The 23,329-nt window shown below is 40.1% G+C and overlaps 1 protein-coding gene across 1 annotated transcript in view; it reads right to left on the bottom strand.

The window, feature by feature from the left end:
- The window catches only part of MCF2L2 (MCF.2 cell line derived transforming sequence-like 2), a 219,525-nt gene that overhangs the window by 96,323 nt on the left and 99,873 nt on the right, over positions 1 to 23,329 (bottom strand). Inside the window, exons 12-13 of the mRNA XM_060298371.2 lie at positions 7,319 to 7,496; positions 2,602 to 2,693 (exon numbers count right to left, since the gene is read on the bottom strand). Coding sequence (XP_060154354.1) covers positions 2,602 to 2,693; positions 7,319 to 7,496 — 270 coding nt within the window. The remainder of the gene's footprint in view (positions 1 to 2,601; positions 2,694 to 7,318; positions 7,497 to 23,329) is intronic.

The following is a 23,329-nucleotide window of genomic DNA, read 5'->3' as shown; positions in this document are numbered from 1 at the left end:
TAATTCTTATATATGAGAACCTTAACGTACTTACAACTCCCACGGCATCTTTATGAAGTGTGCAGGTCATAAATATGTTGTCTAAAGACGGGCAAAGTAAGTCACAGAGATATGAAGTGAGTTCCAATCACATTGTGAGTCAATGCAATGGCATATGCGTTCAGGTGCCAAATCTGGGCTCTGGTGCACTTGACACAGCCCTCACCTTCAGAGATGACATTCTTTGAAGACCAGCATACAGAAAATGGTTGAGTGATGCTCAGTTTTGAAGGTGAATTAAATCCTTTTTATATTACTTAATGATTTCACAGACTTCATGAATGTCAAGTCAGGTGAATTTTAGTTACATTTGCCCATTTCAAAAAATGACTGATCAAGACTGGATGATACTATGAACAACTATATGCCAATTGGACAACGTGGAAGAAATGGACAAGTTCCTAGAAACATACACCCCACCAAAACTGAGTCAAGAAGAAATAGATAATTTGAACAGACTGATCACTAGAAGTGAGATAGAATCTGTAATAAAAAACAAAACAAAACAAAACAAAACGTCCCTGCAAACAAAAGTTCAGGACCGGATGGCTTCACTGGGGAATTCTACCAAACATACAAAGAAGAACTAATACTGATCCTTCTCAAACTTTTCCAAAAGGCTGAAGAGGAGGGAACACTCCCAAAGTTATTCTATGAAGCCACTATTACCCTAATACCAAAACCAGACAAAAACACTACCAAAAAAAAAAAAATTACAAGACTGTATGAAATTGCAGACTGTTTCCTAACGCTGGAAGACATGGTGATGCAATAACTCCAACCATGAGGGATTCCAAAACAGCAATGACAGTGTCCTTATCTGCCCAGAACACAGAAGGATGACTGAACAAACTGACAGAAGAATGCAGCTTTCTCTCTCTAAGAAAAGTCTGCTGGGAACTAGTTCCCACATTGTTTCTGCCTCCAGGAAGAAAAGCCTAAGACTTACTTTCTGCCTGACTCCTTAATGGTCAGCGGAGTCTCTGTGGGGGGCCTAGATTTGGACACATTGGGAATTGATGATGGATATGAACTATTGCTGAAGTCCATTTGAGCCCATGGTCTACTGGCTTCTGTTTCAGAACCATTCAGTCAGCCAGATATTTAATTTTTTTTTTTTTTTGCAGTATGCGGGCCTCTCACTGCTGCGGCCTCTCCTGTTGCGGAGCACAGGTTCCGGACGCGCAGGCTCAGCGGCCAGGGCTCCCGGGCCCAGCCCCTCCGCGGCATGTGGGATCCTCCCGGACCGGGGCACGAATCTGTGTCTCCTGCATCGGCAGGCAGACTCTCAACCACTGCGGCACCAGGGAAGCCCCAGATATTTAATTTTTTAGTGAGGCAGAGGAAAGGGACCACTTCTGGGGTGGCTGTGCAGCAACATATATTCACAATTCATTTTGCTTGGGTTTTTAAATATAATGTTACTTTACGATTATATAGTGCTTGGCCATTTTCAAATTTTCTCTTAATGCTCAAAACAGTTTCAGGAGGTAGCTATTGTTATTCCCATTTTTACAGATGAGAAACTGAGGTTTAGAGAGGTTATGTCACTTAAGTCTAGGTCTGCTAGATTCCAAAGCTTATGTGCTTTTTTTTTTCACTTTTATTTTGAAATAATTATATATAGATTCACATGAGTTTGCAAAGAAATGTACAGGGAAGTCCCATGTACTCTCCCCGCAACCTCCTTCAATGTTAACATCTCACACAACTAGAGTATAGTATCAAAAGCATGAAAATGACTTTGGCACAATCCACAATGCTTATTCAGAGTTCACCAGCTATATATGCGCACGTGTGTGTGTGTATGTGTGTGTGTGTAGCTGTATGTAATTTTGTCTTTTTTTTTTTGATAAATTTATTTATTTATTTATTTTTGGCTGCGTTCGGTCTTTGTTGCTGCACACAGGCTTTCTCTAGTTGCAGCGAGTGGGGGCTACTCCTCGTTGTGGTGCGTGGGCTTCTTATTGTGGTGGCTTCTCTTGTTGCAGAGCACAGGGTCTAGGTGCACGGGCTTCAGTAGTTGTGGTATGCGGGCTTCAGTAGTTGTGGCTTGTGGGCTCTAGAGCGCAGGCTCAGTAGTTTTGGCGCATGGGCTTAGCTGCTCCACGGCATGTGGGATCTTCCCGGACCAGGGCTCGAACCCGTGTCCCCTGCATTGGCAGGTGGATTCTTAACCACTGCGCCACCAGGGAAGCCCTGTCATGTTCTTTTTATATATAAACCATACACTGTTCTACCAATTTTAAATATGAAGTTAGATTATAGGAATGAATAAAATGACTTTTCCTTCAATAAAACAATATCTACCAACAATTATGTACATTATGACCAAAGAGCTTTTGGTTTCTATTTGCAATTAAGAAGAAAGGAAAGGGTGAAATTCTACAAACCTCAACTCTTGGGAGCACTAGTCTGTGCTATGTGCCTTTATGGGCACATCTTCTGGAGGTGATGGTAGGTATGAAATAAGGAAACACAATTTATTGGTTTATTGATAATTATGGCAGCAATCTTATATCATGTCAGAAATTTCTATCAGTAAAGGAAAGGTGATCCTACCTTGACTTCAAATTTAGTCTCATCATCTTCCTTTTCCACAGAGTTTAAATCCGTCTCCACATAACATTCCTCAGATGTTTTCTGATGAGGAGCTAGAGAGACAAAGAAAACCTGCCATTAATTTGGCTTATAAATAACTCAGAGCACTTAGCCTAACTTGGACCATGTTGATGCAGTTGATTGACAAAGCTTCATTGAGCTGCTACAGTGATTTCCAAGGTAGTAGATGAAATTGGAGGTGAAGGAGAGATGCAGAAAAGAGAGTCCTTGATCCCAGGCATTTGATTCAAAGAGAAAAAAGTCACACTCAACACCACAGGAAACATCAAACCACAACAAATCAGTAAATGTAATGTGGTAAAAATCATAGTTTCCATCATTCCCAATTTTAAGGCCCAGCTAAAAAGTCACTTTCTTCATGAAATCTTCCTTAACTATTCCAGACTTCTTGGATTCTTTTAATGCCCTGATATTTAGCATTAATCATCTGCAATGTATAATATTGTACTTGATGTTCTTGGATTAGAAGATTCAATTCTAGGTACCACATTCTATTGAGTGTATTTTTTCCATTATACAGGTAATTAATTTGTGATTATTACAGAAAATTTGAAAAATACTAAACTCTTACCATTTAAACACACTGTGATTATATAAGGGAATGTCCATGTCTGCCCTAGGCAGAAATCGTTGCTAATCTGATGATCTAACAGTTGCATTCCCAAACTGATGCAAACGTATTTTTAGTGGACAGGATGACTGTGTGAAGAATCAGCTGAGTCTAGAGGAAATTGGGCAGCCTTGCTCTTGCTCTCTCCTCTCAATCATTCTCCCTCCCTCCTCTCCTTCCCACAGGGCTCTCAGACACCTGAGAGATACCCTTCTTCAAGCTCCATGGCCATTTGGCAGTAAGATTGGGATTTGGGTAGGAGAAGCCCTGGTTATGCTTGAAGCTTCTAACCCAGCTTTACCAGAGGGCTGCACTGGGGGTGATGGCTACAAGGCTAATAAGTAAGTGGTAACTTGAATTCTTGTCACCATCACCACCCTTGTATATACAGTTTCTTTGGGAAACTCATGGGATACTTGTGATTAATCCAGGACAGGATACGAGCATTTCTGGGTGCTATGGCCAAAATGTCATCCAGCTAATGCCACCAATAGCACCCTGATGCTTATCTGTGGTAGACTTGTTGGAGGTTGACTGTCTTGCCTCCAGAGGCCCCTCCCAAGCCTCAAGTTCTGTGAGACAACTGGAAGCAGCTTGGGCTTTCTGTGGGTTTCCCATACATGTTATGTTGAAATTTGTAGTGAAGCACTGTTTGCTGCCCCAGGTTATGTGACCACTGAAGCTATTTTATAACAATGGACAATCCATTGGGCTCCTCATTCTCTACAGGATCTCTGTAACCTGAGTAATTCCAGGCATAACAATGGGAAGCTGGAAATGCATACACTAATTGGCAACACCCATGACTGAGAAGCACCTTCCCTTAACGCTAAGTACAGCGATGAAGTTAAAGGCAGGGACGTGGGAGCCATGCTGCCAGCGCTCAAGTTTTGCTCTTCCACACATGAAGCATACGTTATCAAAGAGCCTTGGCCTCTTCATCTGTATATGGGGAATAATGAGAAAGCCTACAGTATGGGGTTGTTCTGAGGCCTTAATGAGTTAGTATGCACAGTGTTTAGATCGTGGTAAGCACTCAGTATATTTTAGCTATTATTATAGCCACAAAAGAATTTTTTCATGTTCCTTATGTACTTCAGAGAGGTTGAATGTTGTACGCAAGACATCTGGCTACCAAGAGTCAGAGCTGAGATTCCAGCTCCCCTCTCTAAGCAGCTCTGACCATGTTCCTTACACTGTGAAATATAATGGTCTATCTTGGCACAGACTCAGTTGCTAAAAATCAGACAAATGTATTTGAAAATCCTGTTAGCGATCAGCTAGAATCCACACTTGGTGGTTAATCTCCAAAACAAAAGTGCAGGATTGTTATACAAAATGAGCTAGTTGCCTGACCAAGGTCAACAATACCTGTTCAGACATGTCAAAGATCTGTGGATCCTAGGAGGGTCATTATCTACTATGAAATCTTGTGTTCAAAAAGCTGAGAAACAATCTATCATTCCTGCTTTGTTTACTTGTAACAAACGTATGTCCTTTATATAGGTATACATATAGCTGATTCACTTCATTGTACAGCAGAAACTAACACAACATCGTAAAGCAATTTTACTCAAATTAAAAAAATAATAATAAAGAGGGAAGCAAAAGTCGTCGAAAAGAGCATAATTTAGTTTTGGGAAAGAGCACTAGATGGGAGGACAGGAGAACCAAGCCCTGTTTCCAAACATCCAAGAAGGATGTCTCTCTGTGTGTGAGTGTGTGTTTCTGTGGTATGTGTGCATAAGTGTGTCTGTGCATGTGTATGCATGTGTGTGGAAAAATTCAGGAAAGAAATTCACTGAACTGTTATCAACTTTTTAATTCTAAAAAGTTTAATATGTTGTAGGAGACAGGGGACTGTAAGCTGTACTAAATGGGGAGTTACCAAAAGACCCCATAATTTTCAGAAAAATAAAAACTGAAAGAATTTGTTGCAGACCTGCAAAACAAGAAATGCCAAAGGGAGGTTTTCAGCCTGAAGAGACAAGACACATGATGGTAATTCAACAAGGAATAAAGAACACCAGAAATGGTGAACAGGATGGTAAAGATAAAATTATATATATATAAAATTATAAATATAAAATTACATACATAATTTTTTTTCATTTTTTCTTCCTTTCTCCCAATTTCTCTAAAAGATATATGACTGTTTAGAGCAAAAATTATAACACAATATTGGGGTATGTAACATATGTAGATGTAATATTTAGGATAATAGCACAGAGGATGATTAAAGGGCACATGGAACTATACTTTTGCAAATTTCCTGTATTTACATAAAGTGCTACAATATTAACTCAAAGTAGATTGTGAGAAATTAAGGATGCACATGGTAAGCCCTAAAAGAAACACCTGGGGAAAAAACAATGCAAAAGTTATATATGTATGTTAAAAAGCCAGTAGAGGAATTAAAATGGAGTACTAAAAAACTGGCTAACCCAAAAGAAGCCAGGAAAAGAGATCAGAAGAATAAAAAACATATGAGACAAATAGACAACAAATAACAAAATAGTAGCTCTAAATCCAACTATATCAATAATTACATAGTATGTAAAATCGACTAAACACTCCAATTAGAAAGCAGAGGTTAACATGTTTCTAAAAGGCAAGACCCAACTATAGCTGTCTACAAGAAATATACTTTAAAAATAGACAGAAATAGAAGAATGGAAAAGGTGTATCATGCAAACACCAAGCATAAGAAAGCTGGAATGGCTCTATTAATATCTGACAAAATAGACTTCAAGACAAGGACTTTTACTAAAGATAAGAAGGGAAGGAGAGATATTTCCTAATTATAAAAGGGCCAGGGTATCTAGAAGACTTAATAATTATGAATATGTGCTTAATAAAATACATAAGGCAACAAATGACACATATATCATACCCAAGAGTGTTTACCCAGGAATGCATGATTGTTTTAACACTTAAAAAGAAATAATTGTAATCCACCATATAAACCAATAAAGGAGAAAAAAATATGATCATCACAATATATGCACCAAATAGAGCATCTGAAAAATTCAATCATCATTCATGATAAAACTAGCAAACTGGAATAGAAGGGAACTTCCTCAATCTTATAAAAGGCATCTGTGAAAAACTTACAGCTAATATCGTACTTCAAGGTGAAAAATAAACTTTTTCCCTGCATATTGGGAAAAGACATGGATGTCTGCTCTTACCACTGCTATTCAACATTGTACTAGAGTCCCAGCCATCAAGCATCATAAGGCAAGGGGAAAAAAAGTATAAAGATTGAAACAGAAGTAAAACTGTCCTTATTCACAGATGATACGATTATATTTCTATACAGAAATATATTTCTATTGATAGTTATATATGGTAAGTTCAATTCATTATAGGGCTTTTTAAAAACATGAAATGCCTAAGATCTTTACACTCAAAACTACTATATTGTTGAGGGAAATTAAAGAAGACCTAAATAAGTGGAATGTTATAACGTTCATGAATTGGAAGACTCAACATTGCTGAGATAAATTGATCTATATATTCATTCAGTGATCTATATATTCATCCCAGCAGAAACTGATAGGTGACTGTAAAATTTATATGGAAATGAAAAGGACCTAAATAGCCAAAACAATCTTGAAAAAGTACAAAGTTGGAAAATTTACACTACCTGATCTCAAGGCTTACTAGTAAGCTATAGTAATCAAGACCACGTAGGATTGGTGTAAGGACTCATCTTTTTTTTCCTTTTTTTTTCAAAGAACCAATTTTACCCCTCCATTGCTAGTAGAATCTTATGGGCCTTTTAAAGGTCCTTAATGGAGTTTATTTTATGCTAATGTTATTTGTGCATTTATATTATTCTTCTACTAGACTGTGAGCTTTTCCTGGCATACAGGCACTCAGTTTTACCTAAATTTATAAGTCGTCAATGCCTGTACTATTCCATATCTTAAATAATATCTGTCAAAACAGTAACCATTATGCATCTTAAGCAACAATAATCTAAACCCTCATGGGCATCGATGAAACATAAAGCCACAAAACTTCTTTCCCCCAGTAACCTACCCAAGGTGGAGGGCTGGCGGATTTTTGGTGACACCCATTTTGGGGAGAACTCAGGACGCGGGGCCACGGGTTGCACTGGGCGAGTCTGTCTGGCTGCCAGTTTCATCAGACTCATTTGCCTCTTGTGAAATATTTCCTGCACATCACCCAGCTTCTGCAGGACTTTCTGGGCTTTGGCCTGTGGGAACAAAAGCAGTTCATGAGCCGGTCACTCTGCACTGAGCCTGAGGACATAAGGCGTTCCCTTTCTCCCATCTTCCCCTCTTCCCTGCCTCCCTATTTCCTCCCTCAGGTGACCCTTCTCTGGGCATCTATATGCAGGTCATTGCACATCTCGCCTCATACAGAATTGTGCTTCTAAGAGTCTGTACCTCCCACTTGATTGGCAGGAGTTGTATCTTTTTCACCATTCTATCTCCAATGCCTGAAACACTGCCTAGCACCCAGTAGTGCTCAGTAAATATATGCTGAGTGGGTAAATGTTCACTAAGCCATATCCATTCACGGTAGAAAAGGATGCCACAGGCCATGAATGAACGGCATTAGACCAACTTATAAAACAGGAGGATTTCAAAATAAGAAATGTACGCTGAATAAAGGCCCTGATAGAGAAAAGACTGTAAGTATTCTGGGGGGAAAAGGTGGTTAAATTCTGAAGCAGGATCAAGGGAAACACAAAGATCTGTAATGAAAAGGATACACATTTAAATTTTAATCTGTGAGACCCCTTCTTTATATATGAGTAGGAAAGAAAGAAACTGAAGAAATACCAGGGGAAAGATGAAACTCAAACATGTTCTCATAACTGACTATATGCCCTAAGGCAGAGAGAGGTTCAGGAGAACAAGAAACAAGACCCGTTTCACCTGAGTTTCCCCAAGGCCTGAATTCAGTTGAATATGTTTCTTCCAGTAGGACGTCCCTCTAGCTCTGGTGGGTCAAGGAAGTGGGTAGCCTTCTCTTTATCATGCTGAGTCTGACATCCACCTTGTGGATGATTTTAACCACCAAACAAGGGACCCAAAATTAGAAAAGCTGAACCACCATAATCCACGCAGGGTGGTCTGAGGATGCCGAACTCCAAAAGTACAGGCTCAGCACACACCGAGGGAGGTTGCCACAGTTTGCAACTGGAAGATGTAAGGTCTTTTCTATGGCTGGGCCATCTTCTGACGAAAGGGCAAAGATTCCTAGGACTGGAGTGTTGACTATGCAACAACTGTTCCCTTATAGCCTAAGGCCCTGCTGAGGCTGACCTCTGCACCAAAATCTGGGGCTGGTCTCACTCTTTGGAGAGTCTGAGTGCAGACCTGCACTGTCCATACAGTATCGACTGGCCACATGTGGCTACTGAGCACCTGGAATGCGGCGAGTCTGAATTGAGCTGCTCTGTCAGTTTAAATACATGCTGGATTTTGAAGACTTATTTGAAAAACGAACATAAAATATCTCGTTAAAATACAATTAATTGTACAATAGTGATTGTATGCTGAAATAATATTTTGCACAAAGGTTAAAGAAAACATTATTAAAAACTGATTTCACTTGTTTTTTACTTTTTAAAATGCGGCTACTAGAAAATGTTAAATTACATGTGTGGTTTGCATTACTTTTTTTAAAATTCATTAATTACTTTATTTATTTTTGGCTGCGCTGCGTCTTCGTTGCTGCACACAGGCTTTCTCTAGCTGTGGCGAGCGGGGGCTACTCTTCGTTGGCGGTGCGTGGGCTTCTCATTGAGGTGGCTTCTCTTGTGGTGGAGCATGGGCTCTAGGAGCGCAGGCTTCAGTAGTTGTGGCACGCAGGCTCAGTAGTTGAGGCTCGTGGGCTCTAAAGCACAGGCTCAGTAGTTGTGGCGCATGGGCTTAGTTGCTCCACGGCATGTGGGATCTTCCCGGACCAGGGCTCGAACCCGTGTCCCCTGCATTGGCAGGCGGATTCTTAACCACTGCGCCACCAGGGAAGTCCTCCATTATATTTCTATTGCAAAGTGTTTATCTAGACCAGGGGTTGGCAATTTTTCTGTAAAGGATCAAATAGTAAATATTTCAGGCTTTGCAGACCATCTGGTCTCTGTCGAATCTGCCGAACTTGGCTGTCTTAGCATAAAAGCAGTCGTAGATGATCGATAATACATAAATGAAAGAGAGCAGCTGTGTTCTGATAAAACTTGGTTTACAGAAATAGGTAGCAAGCAGCTTTGGCCTATGGGCTGCAGTTTGCTGACCCCTACTCAGAGTCTGTGTCTAAAAGGTCACTTCAGAGAATGTGCCTCTGGCCTCAGGAAGCTCAGTTGTGCCGTGGACTAAAGGTTCTGATTACACAGCTATGAGTCCAAGTCCCAAAAAAAGCCAAATTCCCTTATGTCAGGGTGATGTATTTCTGGGGGGATGGTTATAAGACACTACTACTCTGCCCTTCTGGTCCAGTGATGAGCTTAAGGAAACTGAGACATGGGTGTTAATTGCTGCTCAAAGATCAAGAAATCTGACTCAGTGAATGATTGTCAAATTGGTGTTGTGTGGGGGACAGCCCTGGTGTGAGGTCAGTGTCACATGCTAGAGCCCAGTGACTCGCCACTCGGGCTACACAGGACTTGGATCACCTTTGCCCTTTTGCAGCTTTCTCTTGAGACCCCAGGGTGAACTCTGGAAATAATGAGGCAGTCAGAAGAGACCCTAAATTCCTAAACTCAGATGAGGGGGAGGTAGTGTAAGATTAACCATTGCATTCCCCTCTTTCCTCTTTTTACTTGTAAATCCATTCTCCATACCACAATCAGAATTATCTTTCAAAAATTAAATATGATCATATAACTTCCCTGTTTAAAAGCCCTGCAGGGGCTCTCCGCTGCATCTGGATAAAGTCCAGACTCCTCATTCGGGAGCTCTGAGCTCTTCAGGACTTGACCCCGGTCTCCCTCCAGTCTCCCACCTGCCAGTACCCACCCTTCACACTCCAGCCTCCAGCTGCGCCAGTTTCCCTAATACTCGTTTCCAGCCTTTCTGCCTTTGCACCTCTGTTCCTTCTGCTGAGGTCCCCTCCCTCCACTTTGTGTTCCCTGAAAACCCCTACCTAGTCTTCCAGACCAAATTTAGGCATCCTCTCCTATGAACACCCTGGCCTCCCCCGGCTGAGCTGACCAATGCCTCCTCTATGTGCCTCACACTCCCTTCCATTCTATCTGCTCTTGGACTAAGGAGCGTTTAGTGGGGACATGTTTGTCTTCCACCAAACTGCCAGCACTTTGATTCAGGGACTGTGACTTTCATTGTTGATTCCCAGAATAAAGGGCAAACTGGGTACCCAATGAATATTTGAAGAATCAAATTTTGCTGTTTGCTACTGAGATTGTTTAATTCCCTGGACTGGGCGGTGAAAGTGAATGAGGGAGAAAAATCAAAACAGCAGCACTAAGAGGATAGCACAATAGCAATGTATTAGGAAAAAACACTTTGAAGAGCCTCAGACAGAGACAGGGTGGCTGCTATAAGGACAACAGTTTAACTGCTGATGTCGTTTTGATCATCACTGTGTCTTAAGTGTAACAGACTCAATCTTTTAGACATAGAGTACCTGTTCTTGAGATATAAATTTTATTTTTTAGAATAGTTTTAGATTTACAGAAAAATTGCAAAATAGTACAGAGAGTTCCCATATACACCACACTCAATTTCCCCTATGATTAACATCTTATGTTAGTATGGTACATTTGTTACAATTAATGAACCAATACTGATACATTATTTTTATTATTAAAATAAATTATTATTAAATAAAATCTATGCTTAGATTTTCGTTTTTTTTTTTTTTTTTTTTTTTGGTATGTGGGCCTCTCACTGCTGTGGCCTCTCCCGTTGCGGAGCACAGGCTCCGGATGCGCAGGCTCAGCGGCCATGGCTCATGGGCCCAGCCGCTCTGCGGCATGTGGGATCTTCCCGGACCGGGTCACGAACCCGTGTCCCCTGCATCGGCAGGCGGACTCTCAATCACTGCGCCACTGAAGCCCCCAGATTTTCTTAGTTTTTACCTAAAGTACCTTTCCCCCCTCCCAGGATACCACATTACATTTAGTTGTCATGACTTCTTAGGCTCTTCTTGGCTGTGACAGTTTCTCAACTTTTCCTGTTTTTTGATGAACTGGACTGTTTTGAGGATTATTGGTCAGGTATTTTGTAGAATGCCCCTCAGTTGGGATTTATATGATGTTTTACTCATAATTAGACTGGAGTTATGGGGTTTTGGGGGGGAAGACCACAGAAATAAAGTGTCATTTTCATCACACCGTATCAAGGGTACCCACTATCTATATGACTTTAGACTCTTGATGTTGACCTTGATCACCTGGCTGAGATAGTATTTGTTAGGTTTCTCCACTGTAAAGTCACTCTTTTATTTCTTCCTTCCCATACTGTACTCTTTGGAAGAAAGTCATTATGGGCAACCCACACTTAAGGAGTGGGGAGTTATGCCAGAGTATCTACATAAATAATTTGGAATTCTTCTGTATGGGAGATTAGTTTCCTTTCCTCCATTTATTTATTTATTCCATCATGTATTTATATCACAATGGATTCATGATATCGATTTTATACTTTGAGTTGTAATCCAGTAGTACTTTATGAATTTTGTTGCTCAAATTGTTCCAGCATTGGTCACAGGGAGCTCTTTCAATTGTCTCCTATGTCCCATCATTGTGATTTGTTTTGTTTTGTTTTGAGCAGTTTCTTACTTTCTGGCACTATAAGATGCTCTGGGATCATCTTTTTTTAAAAAAATTGAAGTATAGTTGATTTATAATATTATATTCATTTCAAGGGTACAACAGAGTGATTCAGTATTTTTATAGATTATACTCTATTTAAAGTAATTATAAAATATTGGCTATATTCCCTGTGCTGTACATATAACATTGTAGCTTATTTATTTTATACATAATAGTTTGTACCTCTTAATCCTTTACCCCTATCTTGCCCTCTTCTCCTTCCCTCTCCCACTGGTAATCACTTGTTTGTTCTTCATATCTGTGAGTCTGTTTCTGTTTTGTTATATTCCTTCATTTGTTTTATTTTTTAGATTCCACATACAAGTGGTAACACAAAGTATTTGTCTTTCTGTGTCTGACATTTCACTAAGCATAATGCACTCTAGGTCCATCCACGTTATTGCAAATGGCAGAATTTCATTCTTTTTAATGGCTGGGTAATATTCCACTATATATGTATAGTGGAATATATATAGGTATATATATATCAATCACATATATATACACTGTATATATACACAGTGTTATATATTTTCTTTATCCATTCATCTGTTGATGGGCACTTAGGTTGCTTCCATATCTTGGCTATTATAAATAACGTTGTTATGAACATTGGTGTGCATTGTATCTTTTCAAATTAGTGCTTTCATTTTCTTTGGGCATATACCCAGGAGCAGAATTGCTGGATCATATGAAAGTTCTATTTTTAGTTTTCTGAGGAAACTCCACACTGTTTTCCACAGTGGTGGCACCAATTTACATTTCCACCAACAGTGTATACGAGTTCCATTATCTCCATTATCTTCAGTTTGAATGCCTTCATAAAAAAATTGAAGTAGAGTTGATTTACAATGTTGTGGCAATCTCTGCTGTACAGCAAAGTGACTCAGTTATCCACATAGAGACACTCTTTTTAATATTATTTTCCATTATGGTTTATCCCAGGATACTGAATATAGTTCCCTGTGCGATACAGTAGGCCCTTGTTGTTTACCCATTCTAAATGTAATAGTTTGCATCTAACAACCCCAAACTCCCAGTCCATCTCTCTCCCTCCCCCCTCCCCCTTGGCAACCACAAGTCTGTTCTCTATGTCTGTGAGTCTGTTTCTGTTTTGTAGATAGGTTCATTTGTGCCATATTTTAGATTCCACATATAAGAGAATATCATATTTCTCTTTCTCTTTCTGACTTACTTCACTTAGTATGATAATCTCTAGCTGCATCCATGTTGCTGCAAATGGCATTATTCCATTCTTTTTTTATGGCCGAGTAGTATTCCATTGACTATATGTACCACATCTTTATCCATTCATCTGTCCATGGACATTTAGGTTGTTTCCATGTTTTGGCTATTGTGAATAGTGCTGCTATGAACATAGGGATGCATGTATCTTTCTGAATTAGAGTTCTGTCCAGGTATATTTCCAGGAGTGGGATTGCTGAATCATATGGTAGTTCTATTTTTAGTTTTCTGAGGAACCTCCATACTGTTCTCCATAGTGGCTGTACTAACTTACATTCCCACCAACAGTGTAGGAGGGTTCCCTTTTCTTCACACCCTCTCCAGCATTATGTTATTAGTAGACTTTTTGATGATGGCCATTCTGACTGGTGTGAGCTGGTACCTCACTGTAGTTTTGATTTGCATTTCTCTAATAATTGGTGATGTTAAGCAGACTTCATGGAGGGCAGGGCAGGTGCCTGCCCCCCGGTGCGGGGAGCTGGGCCTTGGCCCTCTGATAGTCAAGGCCATGTCTAGAGGATGTCTAGAGGTGGCTGTGGGCTCAGGAAGTCTTTAGGTAGCCTGTCTGCTCCTGGGTGGGGCTGAGTCCCCATCCAGTTTGCTTGGCAAGTCCCAGCACTGGAGCCTACATGCTCTTGAGTGGGGTCAGGTCTTGGTGCTAATGAGCTAGAGGAAGGGTACCACAATGGTGCCCACCCACAACAGTGTCCAGTGGTAGAAGGAACTGCCAAGCATGGTTCCAGCCAGTATCTATGTGCCCAGGGTGAGCCGCAGCTGCCCTCCACCTCTCCAGAGACTCTCCAAAACCAGCAGGTGGGTCTGGCCCAGGCGCCTATCAAATTACTGCTTTTGCCCTGGGTCCCAGAGCATGTAGGATTTTGTGTGTGCCCTTTAAGAATGAAGTCTTTACTCCCCCCCCCCACCCCCCCGTCCTGTGAAACTCCCTAAATTAAGCCCTGCTGACCTTCAAAGACAAATGCCCTGGGGGTTCCTCTTCCCAGTGCAGGACCCCTGGGCTGGGGAGCCTGATGTAGGGCTCAGAACTCTCCTTTCTGTGGGAGAAACTCTGCAATATAATTATTCTCCAGCTTGTGGGTCACCCACCTGGGGGTATAGGACTTGATTATATTGTGAGTCTGCCTCTTCTAGCCATCTTGTTGTGGTTCCTTCTTTATGTCTTTAGTTGTACAAGATCATTTCTTGTAGGTTCTGGTCTTTTTCATTCAATGGTTGTTCTACAAATAGCTCTGATTTTTGTGTGCTCGTGAGAGGAGGTGAGCTCAGCATCTTTCTAATCTGCCATCTTGGCCAATCTCAAAAATAGCCTTTAACATGTTGAGATATGTTCCCTCTATACCAAATTTGAAGAGAATTTTTATCATGAATGGATGTTGAATTTTGTCAAATGCTTTTTCTGTGTCTTTTGAGATGATCAGGTGATTTTTATCCTTCCTTTTGTTAATGTGGCTATCATATTGATTGATTTGCAGATCTGGAACTATCCTTGTATCCCTGGAATTAATCCCACCTGATCATGGTGTACAATTCTTTTTATATATTGTTGAATTCAGTTCACTAATATTTTGTTGAGGAGTTTTGCATCTATATTCATCAGAGATATTGGCCTGTAATTTCGTTTTTTTGTGGTGTCTTTGTCTGGTTTTAATATCAGGGTAATGGTGGCTTCATAGAATGAATTTGGGAGTGCTCCCTCTTCTTCAATTTTTTTGGAATAGTTTGAGAAGGATAGGTATTTTCTCTTCTTTATATGTTTGGTAGAATTCCCTTGTGAAGCCATCTAGTCCCGGACTTTTGTTTGATGGGAGTGTATTTTTATTACAAATTCAGTTTCACCACTAGTGATTGGTCTGTTCAGATTGTCTATTCCTTTCTGATTCAGTCTTTGAAGATTGTATGCTTCTAGAAATTTATCCATTTCTTCTAGTTGTCCAATTTGTTAGCATATAACTGTTTGTATTATGATTTTTTTTGGTATTTCTGTGATATCGGTTGTTATTTCTCCTCTTTCATTTCTTATTTTGTTAACTTGGGTCCTCTCTCTTTTTTCTTGATGAGCCTAGATAAAGGCTTTTAAATTTTGTTTATCTTTTCAAAAAACTAGCTCTTGGTTTCATTGATCTTTTCTATTGCTTTTTGGTCTCTATTTTATTTATTTCTTCTCTGATCTTTATTACTTCCTTCCTTCTGCAGACTTTGGGCTCTGTTCATCTTTATCTAATTCCTTTAGATGCCAGGTTAGGTTGTTGGAGATTTTTCATGTTTCTTGAGGTAGTCCTGTATCATTATAAACTCTTAGAACTGCTTTTGCTGCGTGCCATAGATTTTGGAAAGTTGTGTTTTTATTTCCACTTGTCTTGAGGTATTTTCTAATTTCTTCTTTGATTTCTTCATTGACTCATTGGGTTTTTAGTAGCATGCTGTTTAGTCTATACGTTTGTGGTCTTCCCATTTTCTTCCTGTAATTGATTTCTAGTTTCATATATCTGTGGTCAGAAAAATCGCTTGATATAATTTCTATCCTCTTAAATGTGTTGAGAATTATTTTGTAGCCTGGCATGTGACCTATCCTGGAGAACATTCCGTGTGCACTTGAAAAGAAAGTATATTCTGCTGGTTTTGGATAGAATGTCCTGTGGCTATCTATTAAGTCCAACTGGTCTAATATACCATTTAAGAGTATTGTTTCCTTATTGATTTTTCTGTCTGGATGTGTTGTCCATTGATATGAGAGGGGTGTTAAAGTCACCTACTATTATTGTATTATGGTGGGATTCTCCCTTTATGTCTGTTAATATTTGCTTTATATATTTAGTTTTTCCTATGCTAGGTACATATATGTTAATGAGTGTTATATCCCTTGTATATTCTTGATCCTTTTATCATTATACAATGCCCTTCTTTGTCCTTTGTTATAGACTTTGTTTTAAAGTCCATTTTGTCTGATACTGCTACCTTTGCTTTCTTGTTTCCATTTGTACAAAATATCTTTTTCCATCCTCTCACTTTCAGTCTGTGTGTCTTTAGCTCTGAAGTGAGTCTCTTGTAAGCCACCTATAGAGAGGTCTTATTCTTTTTTTATCTGATCAGCCATTCTATGTCTTTTGATTGGAGCATTTAGTCCATCGACATTTAAAATAATTATTGACATCTTTGTACTTGTTGCCATTTTGTTACTTGTTTTCTGGTTCTTTTTGTATTTCTTCTCTGTTGTTTCCTTCTTCTTTTAGTTTCTTACATTGTGGTTTCATGATTTTCTTTAGTGGAGTGCTTGTGTTCTTTCCTCTTGGGTTTTTGTGTTTCTATTGTAGGTTTTGATTTGTGGTTACTGTGGGGTTCATTCTATGTTGACCGGTAACTATAATTACTTGTTTTAAACTGGTATACTCATTTAAGTTCAAACACATTCTAAAAGAGCTACATTTTTAAAATTTCCCTTCCCCATGTTCTGTGTTTTTGATGTCATATTTTATATCTTCATGTGTACCCCTTCACTGTTTATTGTAGTTATAGTTGATTTTATAATAATTTTTGTCTTTTAATCTTCATACTAGCTTATTTAAATGGTTCATCCACAGCCTTTACTATATATTTGCCTTTACTATTGGGATTTCTCCTTTCCTATAGATTCTTACTTCTTCTTGTAGCCTTTTCTTTCCATTTCTTTCCATTTACTATTGGGATTTCTCCTTTCCTATAGATTCTTACTTCTTCTTGTAGCCTTTTCTTTCCATTTAGAGAAGACCCTTTAATATTTCTTTTAGCGTCCATTTAGTATCAATGAACTCTTAGTTTTTGCTCATCTGAGAAGTTCTTTATCTCTAAAAGATAATCTTGCTGTGTAGAATATCCTGCATTGTAGGTTTTTCCCTTTCAGCACTTTAAATATATCATGGCCAATCCCTTCTGGCCTGCAAAGTTTCTGCAGAAAAATCAGCTGATAGCCTTATGAGGGTTCCCTTGTATATCATTCTTTGTTTTTCGCTTGCTACCTTTAGAATTCTCTCCTTAATTTTTGCCATTTTAAATATGATGTCTTAATGTGGGTCTCTTTGGGTTCAACTTGTTCAGGATCCTCTTTGCTTCCTGTACCTGGATATGTTTCCTTCCTCAGGTTTGGGACGTCTTCAGCCATAATTTCATCAAATACATTTTCAACCCCTTTCTCTCTTTCTTTTCCTTCTGGGACCCCTATAATGCGAATGCAGGTATGCTTGATGTTGTTCCAGAGGTCTCTTAATCTATTCTCCTTTTTAAAATTTCTTTTTCTTTCTGCTGCTCTGATTGGGTGATCTCCATTACTCTATCTTCCAGACAATTTATGTGTTCTTCTGTATCACCTAGTCCATTGTTAATTCCATCTAGTGTGTTTTTCATTTCAGTTATTGTATTCTTCAGTTCTGACTGGTTCTTTTTTTATATTTTCTAGTTCCTTCTTTTTTTTAAAAATACATTTATTTATTTTATTTATTTATTTTTGGCTGTGTTGGGTCTTCATTGCTGCGCACAGGCTTTCTCTAGTTGCAGCAAATGGGGGCCACTCTTCATCGTGGTGAGCAGGCTTCTCATTGCGGTGGCTTCTCTTGTTGCAGGGCATGGGCTCTAGGCATGTGGGTTTCAGTAGTTGTGGCTTGTGGGCTCAGTAGTTGTGGCTTGCAGGCGCTAGAGTGGAGGCTCAGTAGTTGTGATGCATGGGCTTCGTTGCTCCACGGCATGTGGGATCTTCCCGGACCAAGGCTTGAACCCATGTCTCCTGTAGTAGCAGGTGGATTCTTAACCACTGTGCCACCAGAGAAGCTCTCTAGTTCCTTAATATTCCAATGTGTTCATCTATTCTTTTCCCTGGTTCAGTTAGCATTATTATTACTAATGCTTGGAACTATTTATCTGGTAAATTATTTATCTCTGTTTCATCAGTTGTTTTTTCAGGTTTTATTCCTTGTTCTTTCATTTGAAACAAATTTCTCTGTCTTCTTATTCTGCTTAACTTTTTCAGTCTTTATGAAATTAGGTGAAACAGTTATCTATTCTGGTCTTGAAGGGTTGTCCTCTGTGGGAGCATCCCTACACAGTCTGCATGTGCCCAGTAGCTTTGATGGGAGAGCAGGATCTGACATGGGCCCAAGTCACATCTTTCCTCAGCGTGTGCTGGCAGCTAGCATCTTGGTAGGTGGTGGGGCTGGAGAAGGAGGGGCTGAAGCCAGGGCCAGGTGTGAGGCAGGACTTCCCCTCTGCTCAGTGGCCATCACTGCCCTGTTGGGTGTGGGGTCAGATCCCAAATTGCTGGAACAGAGGTCCTGAGGGCTGGGTCCGAGCTGGTTCTAAGTGTGTGCTCTCCCCTTCCCCCTCCAGCATTGATACCTTTGCCCCAGGGGGGAGCAGTGCTGGAACAAGAGGTGCCAGAGTGGGCACCTGGTGCAGGCTGGGGTGTGTGCTGGCATGAATCTGTTCCTGTTTCGTAAATAAGTTCATTTGTCATATTTTAGATTCCACATATAAGTGACATCATATGATATTTGTCTTTCTCTTTCTGACTTACTTCACTTAGTATGATAATATCCAGGTCCACCCATGTTGCTGCAAATGGCATTATTTCATTCTTTCTTTATGGCCGAGTACTATTCCATTGTATATATATACCACATCTTCTTTATCCTTTTATCTGTCGATGGACATTTAGGTTGCTTTCATGTCTTGGCTATTGTAAATAGTGCTGTAATGAACACTGGGGTGCATGTATCTTTCTAAATTAGAGTTTTGTCTGGATATATGCCCAGGAGTGGGACTGCTGGATCGTATGACAACTCTGTTTTTAGTTTTTTGAGGAACCTCCATACTGTTTTCCATAATGCATGCACTAATATACATTCCCACCAACAGTGTAGAAGGGTTCCCTTTTCTCCACATCCTCTCCAGCATTTGTTATGTGTAGACTTTTTAATGATGCCTACTCTGACTGGTGTGAGGTGGTACCTCATTGTAGTTTTGATTTGCATTTCTCTGATAATTAGCAACACTGAGCATCTTCTCATGTGCCTCTTGGCCATCTGTATGTCTTCTTTGGAGAAATGTCTATTTAGGTCTTCTGCCCATTTTTCAATTGGGTCGTTTGTTTTTTGGTATTGCATTGTATGAGCTGTTTGTATATCTTGGAAATTAAGCCCCTGTCAGTCACATTGTTTGCAAATATTTTCTCCTAGTCTGTAGGTTGTCTTTTCATTTTATTTATGGTTTCCTTTGCTGTACAAAAGCTTGTAAGTTTGATTAGCTCCCATCTGTTTATTTTTGCTTTTATTTCTATTGTCTTGGGAGACTGACCCAAGAAAACATTGCTGCAATTTATGTCAGAGAATGTTTTGCCTATGCTTTCTTCTAGGAGTTTTACGGTGTCATGTCTTATATTTAAGTCTTTAAGCCATTTTGAGCTTATTTTTGTGTATGGTGTGAGGGAGTGTTCTAACTTCATTGACTTACATGCATCAGTCCATCTTTCCCAACACCACTGACTGAAGAGACTGTCTTTTCTCCATTGTATATTCTTGCCTCCTATGTCAAAGATTAATTGACCATAGGTGTGTGGGTTTATTTCTGGGCTCTCTATTCTGTTTCATTGATCCATACATCTGTTTTTGTGCAAATACCATGCTGTTTTGATTACTGTAGCTTTGCAGTATTGTCTGAAGTCTAAAGGGTTATGCCTCCCGCTTTGTTCTTTTTATTCAGGATTGCTTTGGCAATTCTGGGTTTTTTATAGTTCCATATAAATTTTAGGATTATTTGTTGTAGTTCTGTGAAAAAAGTCATGGTAATTTGATAGGGATCATATTAAATCTGTAGATTACTTTGGGTAGTATGGCCATTTAAACAGTATTAATTCTTCCAATCCAACAGCATGGGATATCTTTCCATTTCTTTGACTCATCTTCAATTTCCTTTATTAATGCTTTATAGTTCTCAGCACATAAGTCTTTCCACCTCTTTGGTCAGGTTTATTCCTGAGTGTTTTTTGTGGTTTTTTTTGATGCAATTTTAAAAGGGATTGTTTTTTACTTTCCCTTTTTTAGTGTACAGAATGCAACAGATTTCTGTATGTTAATATTGCATGCTGCTACCTTGCTGAATTCACTTATCAGTTCTAGCAGTTTTTGTGTGGAGTCTTCAGAGTTTTCTATATATATTATCATGTCATCTGCATATAATGACAATTTTATGTCTTCTCTTCCAACTTGGATACCTTTTATTTCTCTTGTCTGACTGCTGTTGGTAGAACTTCCAATACTATGTTGAATAGAAGTGGTGAGAGCAGGCATCCTTGTCTTATTTCAGATTTTAGTGGGAAGGGTTTCAGCTTTTCACCATTGAGTATTATGTTGGCTGTGGGTTTGTCATAGCTTTTATTATGTTGAGATATGTTCCCTCTATACCCACTTTGGTAAGAGGTTTTCTCATGAATGGATGTAGAATTTTATCAAATGCTTTTTCTGCATCTATTGAGATGATCATGTGGCTTTTGTCTTTTCTTTTGTTGATGTGGTGTATCACATTGATCAATTGGCATATGTTGAACCATACTTGTGACCCTGGGATGAATCTAATTCCATTGTGCTGTCTAATCCTTTTTATGTGTTGTTTGATCCCACTGGCTTTTAATCCAGCTAAAGGGACTTGTCCTCCCAGTGTCAGACCTTGGGGCTGGGGCACCCAATATGTGGTTCAAACTGCTCAACTCCTCAGGGAGCATCTCTGAACCTGTGTAACCCCCCTCCTCTCTGTGTCCCCTCCCAGGGCTGTGGTCCCAACCTGATTGATTTTCTTCCCTTTCTACCTGATTCCATGTGGCTCTTTCTTACAGCTTTGGTTGTGTAAGTGTCTTTCTGCCAGTCTCGTTTGTTTCCAGTGAGAATTGCTCCACTTGTAGATGTATTTTTGATGTGTTTGTTGGGGGTGGTAAGCTCTGCATCCTCCTACTCTGCCATCTTGATCTCCCTCTCTAGGATCATTTTGTGTATTTCCTTTCCCAGGCCTAGATACAGACATTTCTCCAAGGAGACCTGTTCTCTTCTATTGGAGAATGGTATAAGAAACCAAGATCTTGGTGGTGGGTGTGCTCATTGATAGTAGGGGTCTCATTGTTTCTATGCCTGGCATCAACTGCCCAAGGAGATACATGTGTCTATACCAAAGTGTGTATGTGCATATAACTAGGATTATTTTTATAGAGAGAGAGTACCAGTTTTGACAACCAAGTCATTACTCTTCAGTGGACAAAACTCTGACACAACAGGATATTTAAATATTATAATCTAGAATTTTACTCCAAACCAAAAGAAGAAAAGATGGGTTTGGGGAATTTTTTTGGTCCATTTTGGATTTTTAAAATAAATATTTCTTCTGGTCTTCTCCTTCCTCCATGTTTCTGCCTATTTCCCAGAGGTGGTTTATTAAGTTTTATTTATTTCCTGGTGGGTGGTGTGGTCAGGAAGTTTGCTGATGTTGGCCAAAATGGCAGCTGTGGCCACAAGTTTCCCTGGTTGACCTGATACACTTGTTTGAGGAGCTAATGGACATGGAGCTGGGTGAGACGGTTCTGCTTTAGGAATACGATATGAGGCTACCAATCCTGGGTCTACAATATAGCACACACACCAGATGGGCCTTCTCTCTGTCCTCTCTGCAGGGAAGTAGAAGGGTTCCTATGTCAGGGGAAGGTAGACCTGCCTAACCACCCCCAGTACCACCTCAAGATCACATCTTACCACCAAAACTCACTGCGAAGAGTCAGGGAAAGAACATCACTGAGGCACAATCCCACACCAAGCTGCCCCCACTGTATCTGACCCACTCTGCCACCTGCCACTTGTTCAGCAAACACGAATTGGACGCCAGGCACAGACTAGGCACAGGGACACAGAGATGGGTGAGGCTCTTGCCTCACTGCAGCTCCCAGTGTAACAGACAAGACAGACATTAAAAATAAATAGCTAGAATATAGTTTGTAATGTATCATTTTGGAGCAAAGTCTCTTAGCCTGGGTCCATGGATGGACTTCAGGGTGTCCCCTAAAATTAATCATAAAAAGTTATATATGCTGGGTATTCCCTGTCTGCTCCCCCACTATATCTTCTCCATACTGTTCTATGTCCCAGGAAGCTGACCTCTACAGACTCCATCAGATGGGCTCACTAGATGCCCATGGGCTTTTAGCTGGATTTGGCTAGTGAGATGTACTACCAGGAAATCTGAGAGGGAGAGAGAAAAGTAGGGGTATATATTTCTCCACCAGTGGCTGCATTCCTCTGCCCAAGGCCACAGATCTTACTGGCTACCTCTCTTACAGTCACAGCTGTAGTGCTTCTTGGGTTCCCCTTTGTCTTTCAGGCTTAGGGGTGGTAACTGCTCCCTGTTTCTTTATAGCCCAGGGTGCTTCACCATCCATATTGGGTTTCCCAAATTCTGCCCATATATTTGTAAACAACGCCTACATCAAACTCCATTCAATCATTTTGAGTGTGCAGAACCCTGAAAATATGTGAATCAGATTTGCAAAAGGGTCCATGACTCAAAAGAGGTAAAAAAGCCCCTTCTGCAGAAGTACATACAAGGTGATGTGGATCTAAGAGGAAGGTGTACTATCTATAACTCTGCTGGCTTCACAGAACAGTGCTCCACTCAAAATGCAAATCTGATCAAGTTATTCCCCTGCTTAAGTCCTTCAGTGGCTCTCAGAATAAAGACCAAACTCCTTCATATGGCCAGCGAAGCCACACTTCATCTACACCTCTCTAATCTCACCCCAAAGACTCTTCCCTTGTTTTCTGTACTCTAGCCATTCTGAATTTTGGGTTCTGTACTTGTGCCAGGCTTCCGTCAGCCCTGCAGCCTTGCACACTCTGATCCTTCTGTCTGGAAAGCCTCCCCCATCTTCTCTACTCATTTTCTGGGCCTTGGCTCAAGTGAGTCTTCCCAGGGAACTTCCCTGACCC

This window comes from Globicephala melas, chromosome 4 (assembly GCF_963455315.2).
Source record: "Globicephala melas chromosome 4, mGloMel1.2, whole genome shotgun sequence".
Taxonomy (NCBI): domain Eukaryota; kingdom Metazoa; phylum Chordata; class Mammalia; order Artiodactyla; family Delphinidae; genus Globicephala; species Globicephala melas.
The sequence above is the reverse complement of the archived record's forward strand: the minus strand, read 5'-3'. Positions and strand labels throughout refer to the sequence as shown.